General features: G+C 37.2%; 1 protein-coding gene across 1 annotated transcript in view; it reads right to left on the bottom strand.

The window, feature by feature from the left end:
* LOC145979376 (sodium channel protein Nach-like) overlaps positions 1-17,373 on the bottom strand; it is a 49,624-nt gene that overhangs the window by 10,243 nt on the left and 22,008 nt on the right. The window contains exons 6-8 of the mRNA XM_083112244.1: positions 15,185-15,302; positions 13,139-13,415; positions 9,530-9,583 (exon numbers count right to left, since the gene is read on the bottom strand). Of these exons, the coding sequence (XP_082968370.1) occupies positions 9,530-9,583; positions 13,139-13,415; positions 15,185-15,302 (449 nt within the window). The remainder of the gene's footprint in view (positions 1-9,529; positions 9,584-13,138; positions 13,416-15,184; positions 15,303-17,373) is intronic.

The raw sequence follows: 17,373 nt of genomic DNA, 5'->3' as shown, positions 1-17,373 counted from the left end.
AGATATATACTCACAGTTATCGATATTTTTAGTAGGCATGCTTGGGCTGTCCCTGTAAAAAATAAAACTGGTGTATGTATAAAAAAGGCTTTCCAGCAAATTTTCAAACAAAGCAAAAGAAAACCTTTGAAATTACAAACTGACAAAGGGCGTGAGTTTACCAACAGTATTGTGCAGGAATATCTCAAAAAACAAAATGTAATTTATTTTACAACAAAGAATCCTGATATTAAAGCTAGTATTGTTGAAAGATTCAACAGAACTTTAAAGGAACGCATGTGGAAGTATTTTACTAAGCAAAGAACCAGCTGCTATGTTAATGTACTCCCAAAGCTTTTGAAAGCTTATAATCATAAAATTCACTCGAGTATTAAAATGGCACCAGCAGATGTTACTCCTGAGAAGGTTTTGAAAGTATGGCACAATATGTATGACAAAAAACTCAAATCTGATTCATCTCCACTATTGTCATTGAAGATGCCATTCAAAATAGGAGATACAGTGAGAATAACAAAAACCAAAAAACGCTTTGACAAAGGTTACATGGAAAATTGGACAAGAGAAATATTTGTGGTGGAACGTATTTTGAAAAGAAATCCTCAAGTGTATGAATTAAAAGATCTACAAGGACATAAAATCGATGGAACATTTTATACGGAAGAGTTGCTACTGGTCCGCTTACCGGATATGCATGAAATTGATAAAATCCTTGCGACCAAAGGTAAAGGAGCCAGTAAAAAGTTGTTAGTTCATTGGAAAGGTTACTCCAGATTATTTGACAGTTGGATTAGCGCATCGTTTTTGGAGTCAAAAAAAGAGAGAGAGAGGCATAAATTTTTGTTGATATTCTCATCAGTGGTACAAATAACCTTTAAAACATATCATGAGAAAAGCAAACGCTTTCTACATTACTTTGCCTAGTAACAGTTCCATGAAATATTTCCCAAGTAATACTCTAACTAATTACAACACAAAGCTTCAGAACCGTGTGGAGTTAGACACCAACAAATGGGAGATGGCATTGGTAGAAGTGCATTATCCTTATTCAATACTAAACATTACAAGATTTAACAACTAAATTCAATATAAATCTATGGATGATGTCAAATGGAACGAACTTGGAATATCCGAAGGCTATTACGCATCTATAAACAGCATTGTTGCAGAAATCAATAAATATTCTGAAACATTAAATTTTAGTCTCCGAAATCATCCTGCGTACAAACATGTGACTGTTGATATATCTACCAAGCAGAGAAACATAAATGTACAATTGTCACCTCAACTGGCACGGATATTAGATTTTAAACCGACCGATGATCTATCAGAAGAAAAATTGAACGCTCGCCTCCAAATGTTGTGAGAGAGATTCCTTCCCAGATGTATATTTACACAGATATTGTGAAATCACATATGGTGGGAGATGCTATCGCCCCTCTATTACGTATTATAAACATTAATCCTATGGAACATACTTTTGGAAGTGATGGTGTGCAAATTTTCGATTCACCTCATTACATCCCAGTGCAGAAACATAATTTCGAACAAATGAAAATTGACTTAAGGGACAGCACTGGTGCACACATCCCATTCTCCTTCGGACTAGTGTGTTTGAAACTTCATTTTAGATGTTGTGGTGAAAAGCTGTGATTATGAATGACCCATATTTTCAATACTACCATCAACAAGCTGGATCTGGTGTGGGTAACATATATTACGGTGCTGCCTATCAAAAAGGACATGGCATTGGAAGTTTTCTTGGAGGACTTTTTCGGTCAGCTTTGCCTCTTATCAAGAAAGGAGCGAAAGCTGTAGGGAAAGAAATGTTAAAAACAGGGGTAAATGTGTTAGGTGATGTTGTAGACAAAACACCCCTAAAACAGTCACTACAATCCAGAATTTCGGATGCCAGATCAAATCTTAAAAGAAAAGCTGAAACAAAGCTAAAGGAAATGATTGGTTCAGGTTATCAGGGGCATAAACATTTCAAAAGGAATCACTCTGCTTCGGGACAGCGAACTGGAAGGACCGCTCAGAGAAAGAAGAGATCCAGTGCCAATACAAACACCAAGAAAACAACCAAGCGCAACCGTAAAAAAATTCAAATAACATCAGATATTTTTGATTAGATATGGCGCTAATTAGGGAGAAATCATGTGAGTGTTTTAAAAGTGAATTGGATATTTTCTCGGTAAAACCTACTCAGACAAGCATCTTAGAACACCACACCATCGGATACAAACCTGTTAGTTCTCTGGCAGATAATGCCCCCACCGAGTTTGTAATACCTGGACATGGTGATGATTATATGGATTTAGCACACACAATGTTGAATATAGAGGCCAGAATTGTAAAAGCGAATGGTCAATTATTGCTACCCACAGATAAAACAATTGGGCCTGTCAATGATTTTCTCAATGCAATGTTCAGCGAAGTACAAATCTACTTAAATAACAAACTCATCTCGTTTCCATCTCACATGCACCCATACAGGTCTTATTTTGAAAAAGCACTGAACTATGACATATCTGCAAAATCATCTCATCTCCAAAGTGCATTGTGGTACAAGGATACAGCAGGCGCTTTTGATAAGGTTTCGGAAGACAACAAAGGCTTTACAAAACGTAACCAACTAACAAAACAGAGTAAAACATTTGATATGTTTGGTTACTTGCATTCTGATATTTTCAATCAAGAGAAATTTTTGATCAATGGAGTGGAAATGCGAATAAAACTGATTCCTTCGAAAAACACTTTCTGCTTGATGGGATTAGATGACAGTGAAGGCAAAGTGGAAATTCTGGATGCTACACTATATGTGAGAAAAGTATCGGTCAGTTCATCCATCAAACTTAGTCACAATCGCATACTGCAAAAACATACAGCAAAATACCCTCTAACAAGAGTACAACTTAAAGCTGTAACTATTCCAAAAGATATTGTTTCAAAAACAATTGACAATGTGATACTTGGACGTCTTCCGAAACGATTAGTTGTGGGGTTTGTTACCAACGATGCATTCAACGGCACTATGTCTACAAACCCATTCAATTTTCAACATTTCAATTACAACTTCTTTACTTTATATGTTGATGGAGTCCAAATTCCCGGCAAACCACTTCAACCAGACTTTGAAAACAACAAGTACATAACAGCATATCACACATTATTCTCTGGAACAGGGATACACTATATGGATGAAGGAAACAATATATCGCGTGAGGAATACCCCCAGGGATACGCATTACTTGTTTTCGATATAACACCAGACGCAGCTGCAAGTGCCATATCCCACTGATGTCTTCAACGGCAAGGGGCTGTTAGCTTGGAAGTCCATTTCAAATCGGCTTTGGAATCTACTGTGACTTGTGTTATCTACTCTGAATTTGACGCTCTCATGGAAATTAATAATCAAAGAGATATTCATCTGGATTAATTGTATAACAAGGTGAGTTGCACAATATTACTATTTAGTGTCCAGCAATGCTGTCGACTTTAAATTTGCTTCACGGGTTAATATCAAATAGAGCCTTTGACAATCATCATGTTGGGGTTTTCGCAGCTAATGAATTACCTGTACATGTGGAACTACCAGCAGCGTTGATTGTAAATACAGACCCCAAAGATAGCCCCGGGAAGCACTGGGTAGCAATTTACATAGACAGTAACTCCCGGGGGGAATTTTTTGATAGTTACGGAAAACCTCCACATGTACATAACCATTTGCGATTTTTGGAAAGTAACTCTAAATTCTATACGTACAACACTCATCAGATACAAAGTTACGGGTCTGTGTACTGTGGGCATTACTGTTTTCTGTATTTATTCCATAGAGCCTCTGGTAAACCCATGCATAAATTTCAAATTTTATTCCCAGTACCGATAAGAAACGACAATATTATAACAACTTATTTGCTGACTCGTAAATTAAATTTATAATACTCGGTACGTATACTAGAAAATATTGACAGTAAATACTGTTTGAAATTTTATACAAGTTACATATAGTCCTAATAGTATATTAATAATTTTGTAGCGTTACAGTTTACAACAGCTTACTTATAATATTTATCTTGTTTTGTGTCTTTACAGAACAATGACGCAATATCCAGAGATGGGATCTTTCAATGCTAGATTGTCCTCTTTCAGAAACTGGCAATCAAAAGAATTCCCGTTTGTAGAAGCTCTGTCCGAAGCAGGATTATTTTACATTCAAAAAGAGGATAAAACAGTATGCTTCAAATGTGGTGGAGGATTATACCGATGGAAATACAGAAACAATCCAATACTAGAACATCGTCGATATTTTCCATTTTGCCCCCTGTCTATAAACCTAATTTCAGATCGACAATGCGGTTGATGCTTTAATTAAATTAATTAATATTTGTTATCCAATATTTCCTCAATATGACGTTTATGATATTCTGCTGATTTTTCTCTCACCATTGATCTTTGTAACGCCCCGCCCCCTCCACCTTTTTTGTCCAGCATATGCTTGGTTTGCTACGCGCGCATGCGTCTCAAAAACACACCCACGCATTTCTTCAAATGTATATCTGCACGCTGCGACATGCAGTATCTCGCAGTTCTTAGTCATGGAATCCTCTATTTCGATGCCGCTGAAAAAAAGATTTCAACCGTACACTAATTTCAAGGGGGTTCTTCAGAAAGAGAGCGATCAGCATTTACCTGAAGAACAAAAACAAGTAACTAGTCTTATACGCCAGTCGATATTATTTGATCACGTCTACTATTTGAATGCTTCGAAAACAAAGGTTATCTCAATCGGACTTTCCTCTCATCTGGATTTCCAACCTGTGGTCAGGCTACACAGAAGCGGGGCGGCCGGTGTTGAACTACAGTTGCAGGAGTGGCACGCTCTTCAGGAATTGTTTCCAGTAATCGACAATTACATCGCTATTCCAGGTGAGCAGCCTCGTGTTTCCTACCCACTAAGTGAGCAACATGAATTGCTGATAACCACACTGTACAATCGCCGTCAGATCATTATAAGGAAGAAACCAGCTTACGGTTCCCTGGAGATAGTGTTCATCGCAGAAAGTCCGTGGCGGAACTTTATGAACATATTTGTGTGCATCGAGCATGCGAAAGTTATGTGTGAAACAGTGTCGCCGTATCTGAAATCATATTTTGGAAACTGTGTGGAATCTTGCATTCTCGACCTTCGCGAACAATGTTTCGGTTGCACAGATATTTCCCCTGTCCATGCATGTAATAAGGAGAAGTTTGTGCTTTCCCATCTACATGGATGTACAAAACCTGAGCCTTTGTCTATACAAAACATCGACGGAAAAAGACTTTCCAAAGAAGTGTTTGTTTTTTGCGAGAATATGCTTGTGGAAAAAATAGTGAAACATTTTAATTCAGTGGTTGCAGCAGAAAATAGATATGATAGTGACACAATTCCTTATGTGGGTGAGCGAACAAACTTGAAGAATAAAAACTTGTTAAATAACATGCTGATAAACTGGTGACACAATATAAACATTTTACATATGTATGTGTGTGTGTGTGTGCGGCTCTTTTGAATTTTGTAAATATTGGTAATAAACAGGGATAAAATATATGTCTTGGCTTTTTTCACTTATCACCCCTTTAAAAATGCTCATGGTTTATATTTTTACTGGTAACAATCGTTAATAACAACATTAATAATTCACTATATAATGAAAAAATGTGTATTGTGGACTTGTCGAAGATAAAGCATGAGAGCTTTTCTTCACACTGGTAAAAATCGGTGTTAATAACAACATTAATAATTAACTATATAATGAAAAAGTGTGTATTGTGGACTTGTCGGAGATAAAGCATGAGAGCTTTTCTTCACACTGGTAAGAATCTGTGTTAATAACAACATTAATAATAACTATACAATAAAAAAATTGAGTATTGTGGACTTGTCGGAGATAAAGCATGAGAGCTTTTCTGCACAGCGCTGGACACGCAAAGGCAAGTATCTCTATTTTCATTCTATTTCTAACAGTGATTCGCTATTTTTTCTTGTCACTATAAAAAAACTAATTCAATTTTTCTTTTATCACATCTGTCGCCATTTTGCTTGTTTTTGTTTAATTCCTCTTTATGCATTGAGGTTAATCGAAACATAACTTTAGACTTTTACATGGAACTGAAACATAGAACGTTGCCTCCTTTGATTGAATCGAACCTGTGACTCCTCTTTGATCACAAAACAATAGTGACGGCCATCTTGCTTATTTTACCTACTCTTTATGCATTTAAGCTAATCGTTACTGGGGCCCCACACGGCAAAACAACAGATTCTAATTTATTCACACTTCTTCTTTTTATTTTAAAAACAACATCATTATCCGCCAATTTGACATTGTGAATCGAACCCGGGGACCTTTTCATTACAGCATAAACATCCTATTTCCAATTAGTTCATTTTCTCTTTGTGCACAAAAAGCTAATCGGAACTTTTAAACAAATACAACTGAATATCCAATTTTCACCAACATTGGGAATCGAACCCTCAACCACTTGGTTAAAACATCTCGCGGAATAAAATACACCCCCCGCGCCGCGCCCGGTCGCCGCCGCCCCGCTTCGCGCCGCTCCGCCCCGCGCCGCACCCGGTCGCCGCCGCCGCCGCAGCCGCCGCTCAACACAAAACGCGGCCGCCATATTGATTTTATTCAAATACTATTTATGCACAGATGGACTAATCGGGACCTATAATGGCGTGACAAAACAATTGGCCTCATTTAACTACCTAGAAAATCGAACCCGCGACCTCTTCATTACCAGGCGACAACAATAACCACTAACCCAAGGCCGCCATATTGATTTTATTCAAACACTATTTATGCACAGATGGACTAATCGGGGACCTATAATGGCGGGACTAAACAATTGGCCTAATTTAACTACCTAGAGAATCGAACCCGCGACCTCTTCATTGCCAGGTGACAACATTAACCACTAACCCAACTCGATTTTCGAACTCAACCATTTTGTTGCCTTTATTTACACACAGGCTAATCGAGACCATTCAATATTGACATCGTCGCCTTGTAATCAAGGGGTCCCAGGTTCGATACTCGGTGGAGGCACATAGTGGTCCGAATCACCACTTTTCAACTGTAGCTCCAATCCTGATTAGTTTTGCCGTGCATAAAACGGACTTAAAAAAAACTAACTCAATCTATCAATCAATCAATATTGACTCTACCAGGAATCGAACCCTCGACGCCTCTTGTTTTACAGAGCAATAACCTTAGCCGCTAAGCTTTCGGGGTAAAGCACCTTCGGCGCCATCTTTAAATCATTTCTTTATGTCTTCTTTGCATCATACGTAATGGTTGCGCGCGCATTTCCTCTACACACACACACACACACACAAACATACACACGTGTTAGGTTAGCATACATCAAGAAACAACGTGACAAATCCATTGACCCCCTCCCCCACCGCTTCCGATGTCTTCAACGTGATCAGACACGTTCTGCTGACTCAACAATAAAACAGCTCGTGGCCCGCTACACCGGATGTAACATAACACCAGTCGCATCGAATTTTTGCTGACGCGTAGGAACGAAGTGCTGCCTCTCTACTCGGTTTTCTTTTTGTAGGAGGAGATTTTTGTTTTTGGGTGATTTTAATACTTTTGTTTGACTCTGCATAACACTATATTATTCATACTGGAAGGATGAGTAAATGTTTACAGTTTTATCAGGTTATTCTACATAGAATAACGATTCTGAACATGTATTTCTTTCAGTTGTGAAGATGTGATGTTTGTTGATTTTTGAGGTTATTGTTATTGAAGGCGTCGTTCCCCAAACCGACATACGTCAATAATTGGGTTCCCTAAACCGTTGCGCGAGATGAAGATATCCTAGATGCTGAATGTATTTTGGCGAAGAACTTTATTCTGAAGATGCCAGTGGTGAAGAATGAATAATGTGTATCAAGTGCAATCTTTGGGCTCATGTTCAATGTGCAGGTGCAGAGCATGACCTATACGTCTGTGTCTTCTGTAAATTACATACAATTGAGGGCTCAATATGTAGTCCAAAGAAATTGCATTTGTTTCATGATGATTAAAGGAATGGCTTTATTCTCTAATAGAAAGCATTTACATATATTTGTTTCTGTTGCTTTGTTGGGTTTGGTTGGAGTTGGTGTTTTAAGTCCACTTTATGCACAGTAAGGCTAATCGGGACTGGACCTAAAGTTTAAAGTGGAATCCGAACCAATTTTGCCTCCACCGGGTATCGAACCCGGGACCCCTCGATTACAAGGTAATGACGCTACCACTGCGCCATGGGGGAGGCCCTTCCTGTTGCTTTGTAATTTAATCCATTATTTAAGTATGTAGGATTAGGAACCCTTTTCCTCAGATGATATAATTGTACCTTTTGTGATAAAACTATTTTGTGAAACAAAATATTGTTGTAATAGATATTGTTGCCCAGCTTATACTTGGGCACGGAATTGATGTACACATTGATGTATTCCACATCGGAAAATTCTTTCCCTACTCCGAGTTAAGAGCAAGAAACAAAATGGTATGTCGGTTTTGGTGACTTTCCTCTTTAAATATATGTAGGGTGATTCAGAAAAAACGCGCAAAAAGGAAACAGGAAATTGGTGATGTACCACCGAACATTTGGAGATAGGGAGCTTAAGGTCAGAGAAGCCAACGTAACGAAATATAGGCTGTAACATGTCGAGCGGTAGCGTGTACCGTGGCCATAGGAATAAGAATCAGGTAGTGACACTGCTGACGTACAGAGTACAGACATTTATAGATATCGATTTACGCGTGTGGGTTACATGCTTGTACATATGGAAACTAGTATGTCATAGCATTGATAAACCTGTGTTAACAATCTACAATTAGATATCCTAATAATAGCAACCACCAACCACAATGCAAACATGGCAGTGGGGTAAGAGATTCTTCTGTGCCCTTTCAAATACCCCTGGCGTGTTGTGAATCACGTCACAGCCGGCGAGAGTCATGGCAACGAATCCACGTCTTTGTCACTCATAAACAAGTGATTTGAGACATCCCTCAGACGAAAAATCGAGTGGATTCAAGTCGAGTGACCTCGCAGGCCACGGAATAGGACATCTACTTCAAATCCAGCGAGCAGGAAAGGTAACATCCAGATGGTCGCGGAAGTCATGCGGTGCTCAGTATCTCAATACGCTGGCTTTCTCCGACCCTAGGTGCATCACGTATATCCTGTCCTCCTTTTGCACGTTTTTCATGAATCACCCTGTATATACGCACACTCGTCCCTACACGAATATAATATACATGTACAGAACGGTCACAAGTTCAAGTCCTGACGCAGACATGAGTGTCCTTTGTGAATATCCCTTCATCAAATTTAAACTTATCATCATTCATCCTAATTGTCGCGATTAGGCAGAAGGGGGGCATAGAGAAACTAAGTTAAATAAGAAAACGCTTAATGCAATGCAACTTACAATACTAAACTTCACAAGCACGTGTAATTAATGTAAGATACTTACTGTCAAACTTATTCAAGCACTGTAGATGGTCAATTCCACAAACTTCTACATTTTCTGAAAGAAAAAAATATAAAAATGAAATTTATGGACAGAGAGACAAATTTATTGTACCGTTGTAAAATTTGCTTCATTATGAAAAATGCATTTTTACCTTCATAAAAAAATAAAAATTGCAAATCTGTTTCAATATGAAACAAAACTGTCAAATTTACTTCCGTATGATACAACGAAACAAGATTATACATGAAGACTAATATTTTATTTCTATATTTTTTTAGCAAATTTGGTTATTTCTGTTCTTACGTGCACAAAAGAAACCGTAAAACTAACTATTAATTTCGTTACGCAAGAACAGTAATAACCAAAATTATGTTGCAGTTGTTCAGTTTAAAGAGCAAGTACAATCAACTCCGACTGTAACAAAAACCCTACGGATTCGGATAAGAGCAATTCCATTGTGACATTCAGACAAATTCACATTTTCTTATCATCTTCAAAACTGTAACTCTATCAATTCATGTAATGTCATTTCCCTTGATGAAAGTTATTTAATTTCAGAATATTCCTCATCCTTCTCAATTTTCGTTTCCAGAAAATACATTTTTCATAATTGTGACGGGTGTGATACGTCCGAGACATCACTTTAGAATCTTCCTCAGTCTTTCAAAAAACTCTGATAAATATATGAGTTTGCTGAATTTATTTTATTTTATTTTCACAAACGAAACTGTGCTTGATATTTTGATGCTCTTGGTTTCTGAAAAAAAATATTACATCCTTTTTTTATTAACAGTTTTTACCTGTGAGGGGTGTGACCTATGCACATTATTTAATTCATAGGTTTATAGAACAATGCCAAGACTATAAAAATTATCAAAAATAGATTCTTCAAATTAAAGTTCGTTTCAGAAATGGAGTAAGATATTTAAGAGCTTAAGATATACGTAGAAGCAATAAATGAGACAATTAGAATGAAATTAGAATGAATATAATAATGAAACTATGAATAATATCAATGGGTGCATTTTTAATACAAGTTATGTCATTTAAAAGCCATGAAACTAATGTTTTTATTAATAATTTCAATTTCTGCACAGTTTCCCCTTTAATTTTACATAAGTGATACCTTGAATAAAAATGAAATAATCTTGTTTGTCCATTTTCATGTGGAATGGCTCATAATTGGTTCACTATATCTGATGTTCTTTAAAACCGAGCTAAATTAAGGTGCCGTTGAGTAGTTAGTTAGCGCAACCGCATTTGTAGTAAAATCACAGGTCTGTCGTAAGTTTAATCCCCACCGGAAAAAAATGTTCACCTCAAGACGAGAGAAGAGGTGCTCTCTCGAAACGTAGTATAGCTATATACTTACAAAGGTATGTAAATCCAATATATATATAGCCCCAATCCCACCACTCACTCACTGACTCACTGACATAAATGTTTCTCCATGAAGGAAGCCCCGGAGGCGAAAAACGCCCGATTACGACCCCCCATGAAATCGTCCCAAAAGGCCGAGAAAAGTCAAAAATCTCTCAATTGGCCCTTCCTTAAGGGTGAAAATGCCCTTTTCTCACGTCCTTAGCAACCGTTGCCACGGGAATTTCTTTTGCACACATTGTTTCCTTCAATTCTTAATTGTCCAGCTACATTATATTTCTCACAGATAAGTAACACACAGATGAATCAACTCCTGGTTTTGAAAAGGTGCCTGAAACAAGGGTGACATCTACATAATAAGAAGTTTCAGCCCAGATACAATTACGTATATATTGTTATACTCAATGCGTAAATATCTGCATCGTGCTTGTTTCAACTAAATGTTTAGGGGGTATAATGACATGCAATTCCTTAGAGCTTGCCGTGATTGTTGTTCACCATGGAAACGGACGTTGCTAGGGAACTTAAAGAAAGTTTATTTTCACCCCGAATTCTACTGTAAGGGAATTATGCTAGAGTTTTCGATTGATTGATTGATTGATTGATTTGGTGTTTTAAGTCCACTTTGTGCACAGTATTAGAGTTTTCGAATTTTAAAATGTGAGCATCAGAATTCATTGCAGAGGAGAGATAGAAATTTGCGAAGAATGAAGGAAAACATTTCTTTATTTCAATTATGTTTAAAAATGTAAAACTGACTACAGAAGTAAAATGTTACTTTTCCAATTTAGTGTCGCTATTGAATTCGTTTACATAAAACATCTAACTAACTATCCTAAAACTGTTATTACTTACCCAGCTTATTATTAAGAAAGAAACCAATAATATTTTGATTATTTCTACATATTACAGCGCATACACACATAAATTTACGTTCAAAACTTTCCAAATAAGCGAACCACGTCGGCGAGCGCACGAGACGTGGCCACAGGCCACGTCGAAAGTGCGCGAGTCTACTAATATATGTTTAAGCACAAAAAATCACACAATTATTTTCCTGTAATAGTCATGAATATAATCATTGTTACTCTGTTGACTGACAGTTATAATAAATTTAGAAATGTCTTGGTGATGTGCAATATCAGTGTTTTTAATCCAAGTGTGTTTCATAAATATGCATACATTTTATACACAAGCCATCAAAACCCCACAACTTTTTTTTCATAATATGTTAGAACAAATTAGTGAATTAGAGAATTAGTGAAACAGAAAAACAAACAAGATCAAAGGACCGGCTTTGACCAAAATATGTTTTTTACAGTAAGTAACATGTTTTGTTTATGCAAAATCTTTTTTTGTAACAATGGGAAAAACATGTAAGTCTTCTGGCATTTTCTATTTCAATCTGCACACTTTGATTGGCTTACAGAAAACAATTCTTGGAGCTACGAAGATTGCATGCTAAAATACAATTGAATGGCTTATTGCAGAAAGGGACCTGAGTCACTTTTGCACAATTCTGAGAAAAAAACAAGAAAAATCGTATAATATTGATAGTGTAAGAAAGAAATGTGCCGTTGTTGGCTCACATTTTCAGCATAATGAATAGTTAATTTTGCAACCCTCAATGCGCCCCCCTGAAGTATGCTGCTAGCGACAGTGGAGATGAAAAGGTTGTAACTCCGATACCTCAAAAATGTGACTCAGGTCCCTTTCTGCAATAAGCCATTCAATTATTTTATTATTGTATTACACTCCTGCAACGAAGAGCAAGGAGCGACATATATTAGCAAATTCTGTAAACTTTAACCTCCTGTTACTGTAAAAGTTTAAGGCTCAGAGAAGAAAAAAATTCTGTCTTACTTAGGTCAAATCTACAAGTGTACAAAATTTCGCTGAATTTGATTTGATTTGTTGTTTTAAGTCCACTTTATGCACAGTAAGGCTAACTGGGACTGGACCTACAGTTTAAAGTGGGATCCGAACCACTTGTGCCTCCACCGGGTATCGAACCCGGGACCCCTTGATTACAAGGCAACGACGCTAAAAATTTCGCTGAAATCTGTGTCAGTGGGTGACATTTCAATTCTTCATTGGGGTAATTGACATGGAATAACCCTATAGTTAAAAAGTACTAGACAATGGAAAATGTCCAATAATCATTGTATGCTAATTCCTTACTTCCAAAACATCGATTTTTTAGATCCAATGTTCTATTTTCCGACTTACCCAAAGGAGAAAAGTACAATGTGCAGTTGCAATTGTCCAGAAGGAACTCCATCCGACACTCTCTGTAGCACGTGACCTGGTTGTACCTCTCGCTTGTGGTGAGGTTCTTCTCTTCATCGAAGACGCATTTCCTGATTTTAATGTCGACGTCCTTCACCGCCTTCATGCTGTGGATGTGGGTTGGCGTCACCAGCACGTTCATCACCTTCCTCTGAGCAATCGGAATGAACAGCTTCTTGGAAGTATCCGGGTACCCGTAAGGACTGTGCACGTAAACCTGGATCAGACAAGTTACGAAACAGTGTTTCTAAAACTGCAACATGCACAGTGTTGCCAAATGCAATACATTTCCACTAGATAAATATCTTCTGTAGATTTATTGAATTGGCGCTACTGCTGTGCTAAGCTTCGGTATATAAGCTAACTGTATCAATGTAGTGCAAATAGTACACGTTATGTTAAAGTTAATATTTATATTAAAAATTAAACTTATTTCAAATATCTCGAGTGCCATTCCACGAACTTAACGCTACACTTACTCCTGTTTAAAAACAATAAAACTCTATAATTATACAGCATAATTAAACATTTTTAGTAATTTTTCTGATTTGTAAAAATATATTTTTTTTTTTGCAAAATCACCTTCTTTTCAACTCATTTTTGTACAAAAAACAAAGGAACATTTTTCTGTTGAGTTAATGTATGAATACACACGCACAAACACACACGCAAACAAAAGTTTGTTTTGAGCCAACTTTATGCTCAAATAGGCTATTTGGGACTGGGCCTACAGTTCAAATTCGGATCAGAACTGTTGTGCAATGTGTCTCCATTGGATATAGAAGCCAGGATTCTTTGGTTACTGGGTGAAGGCGTAATCACTATGCCATCGGGAAACCCCACCCACACACAAAAATCAACAACAAATACATGCCGAACTCCGTGGGATAGTGGTTAGCACAGCGCGCTATGACGCCGGGAGTGGCGGATTCGAATTCCGCCCTGGACATGGGTGTTGTTTGTGAGTGAAAGTTCATCATATCATCAATCATCCCCAACGTCGCGATTATGCAAGAGGTGTAGAAATAATAATAATAATAAAATCAACAACAAACACTAAAGGATTCTATTGTAATATCGATGGATTTTCAATCCGTTTCAGCACAAGGTATTATTACACTTTTTCTGCGAATTAGGTATTTATTAGTTGTTTCCAATATGTATTTTATAGAAAACCAAATCCCAGAAAGTGCATTAACAAAAGAAGGGAAACAGAAGATGACAAACAGGAAAAAAGGAGAGAGAAAGAAGAGATAAATAGATTCTGATACATGAAAATAGCTACCGGTATTGAATATTCACGACCAGAATTTATGTCCGGCAAGGATCGATCGTTTATAATGATCGATTCTTTTCTTTCTTCGAGAAATCGACTTCCGAACGGTTCAGTTTCCGTACTTCCGTGATCGTCTTGGTTGTCTTGTAAGCGTGTGAAGTAACTTGTCTACACGTTTTTGATAATTATAACTATTTACAAGGGCTTTGCATTTGGCAATGGGCAAATGAAAGTGTGTATTTAACATTAACCTGTAGCAGGAATACAAATTCTTGAAACTGTGTAACGACAGTGACAGTGAAAGTGTGCAATGTACAATCTGTAGTGGAGTATCTTCTCTTGCACGTAAAGGAAGAGGTGATATTGAAGACCACGTGAAAACAGTTAAACATAGGGGTGCTATTAATGCTACTGCTTCAACAAACATGAGAGATTTTAGAAAATAATGTTAATATTTTTTCTTGTACAATTTATAGTTTAATGTTCCAATAAACTGTTAAGGCTTTTAAATAATTTCAATTTATTTTTGTAAAAAAAACAACTAAAATTCAGCAGTAACGAGTTGATCGCGAATATGTCCTGGGTTGGACCCAAAAAAATATGGTAAGCCTAATAATATACTTATTTTTAACTTATAGCAGTTTTTATATACTTTATAACCATGAATGTAGCTCAATGTAAAGCAAGACCTTTACTCTGTGTAAACTAACATTGAATCCTTTTAGCCTGTTATCTTGTTCGAGGTATTCGTCTGACACATTTCTGAAGAAAATTTCCAATCCGGAAGTGGCACCCTGAGCGTAATTCCTCCAGAAATCATCGTCCGTGCTGGAATAGAAAATTATTATCAAACAATGTTTACATTATTAACATTTTTTTTACTTGAGAAATCTACTTGAAATAAGACGTGCAATTGGAAAACCTTTTGAAAGCAATCGAACTGTATATACGAGGGGAGAGTGAAAAGTTTCGAGCCTCACAGGGAAGGTGTGTTTGAGCTACAGGTTTTCATTATGATTTCTCTACATAATCTCTATAATCACCCACCAGATCAGTGAACTTATGCATTCTGTGCTGCAATTCGTTTACAGTCATCTGGTAGAATGATTTGTCCTGAGTCTCGTACCACTGAATAACCGCTTTCGTCCGTGTGGAAGTGACGTCTTCGAAGTGAATTCTTCATAGCAGGGAAAAGAGGAAAATCTGACGGGGCCAGGTCGGGGGAATAAGGTGGATGGGGAAGTGCGAAGCCACGCTCGACCAAAGCAGCTTTTGCAGTGAGGCCTTGTCGACAGAGGTACCGAATCACGGCCCTGTCGCCCACTCTCTTCTCTGACACTTCATTCATTTTGAACCTGACAAGAAAATAGAAGAAAACATGCGAATTTCTTAAAAGTTCACACAGAGTGTCCTAAAACTCAAACCTTACATCCTCCAAAATTTTAACTACCTAGTATCACTCCTTCCACGTGAGGCTCAAAACTTTTTACTCTCCCCTCGTACATGGGCGCACCAAAGCGGGGGTTATGGGAACCAGAATTAAAACCTTGAGGTCATTCTCGAGTTAGGGTCAGAAGGGTGAAGCGATTAGCAGCCCGAGCTGGCAACTACCTGTAAAGATGATATTTCCTTCGGGTTTACATTGCGATAACAGGAAATGCTTTCCTGGCAGTGGTGGTAAGCGATCGAACTATCTAAACCGGAGTGCGCGCTGCTTTCCGGTCGGGCACCAAGGTTAATTTAGTTTGCGCAGCAATCTCCAATAACAAATATACTGAAGTGAAAATATTCTGAAGAATTGTGATGTGATTTTTCTGTGTCCGAAATGGAACATGCCAATGAAAATCAACTAACTAACTCTCTACAGCTACAGCTGTAGCTACACAAACCTTCCATCTGTCCCTATCCTGAACAAGATCTATTCACTCTTTTCCATCCCTACAAATTTCCTTTAGGTTCATCTCAACATTATCCCTCCATCTTCGTCTTGGTCTTCCTACTGGTCTCTTACCATCAGGCTTCCCAACAAGAATCCTGTAAACTCTTCTCTCCTCTCCCATTCGTGCCACATGACCTGTCCACCTAAGTCTTCTTGATTTAATCATTCTAATAATATCTGAACATGAATACAAATTATGTAGTTCTAAATTATGTAACCTTCTCCACTCACCTGTCTCCTCATCCCTTTTAGGCCCAAATACTTTCCTAAGGATCTTATTTTCAAATACTCTCAATTTATGTTCCTCTTTCAATGCAAGAGACCAAGTTTCGCATCTATATAATATTACAGGCAAAATTTCTGTTTTGTATATTTTAACTTTTAGTTTCTTAGATGTTAAACGAGAAGACAAAAGTTTATGAACAGAAAGATATGCATTTCTTGAATTAAGACTGCTTTTTATTTCCTCTTTAATATCATTTTCATTTGTTATTATTAGTCCTAAGTGCTTGAATTTGGAAACTGGTTCAAACGAGTTGCTATCAATACTTAGATTTTGATTATTACCTAACACTTGGTTTCAGCCTGTAAGCATATATTTAGTTTTATCTTTGCTAACATCCAAACCTATCTCTCTAGCTGCTTTGAAAAATATTTTAGCATTATTCTTAATTGTATTTACATATCTCCCAGTAAATCTACATCATCTGCATATGCTAACAGCTGAGTCACACCGTTCAATTTTAGTTCTTCGTTAGTTTCTTTTACCTTCCAATCAGCGCTTACTTAATTTATTTTATGATAATGGCCAGAGGAGACTAAAAGGTTTCACTAGATCCAGTCGTTGTCAAGTAATTTAAACCAAATGTTACAATGTTTATGAACAAACCTAGACATAATCGAAATAATACTCTCTACGATTATTCTGTAATTTATTTATTAACATTGAATTTCAAGAGT

This window comes from Lepisma saccharinum, chromosome 26 (assembly GCF_977018435.1).
Source record: "Lepisma saccharinum chromosome 26, izLepSacc3.1, whole genome shotgun sequence".
In the NCBI taxonomy this organism is placed as follows: domain Eukaryota; kingdom Metazoa; phylum Arthropoda; class Insecta; order Zygentoma; family Lepismatidae; genus Lepisma; species Lepisma saccharinum.
The sequence above is the reverse complement of the archived record's forward strand: the minus strand, read 5'-3'. Positions and strand labels throughout refer to the sequence as shown.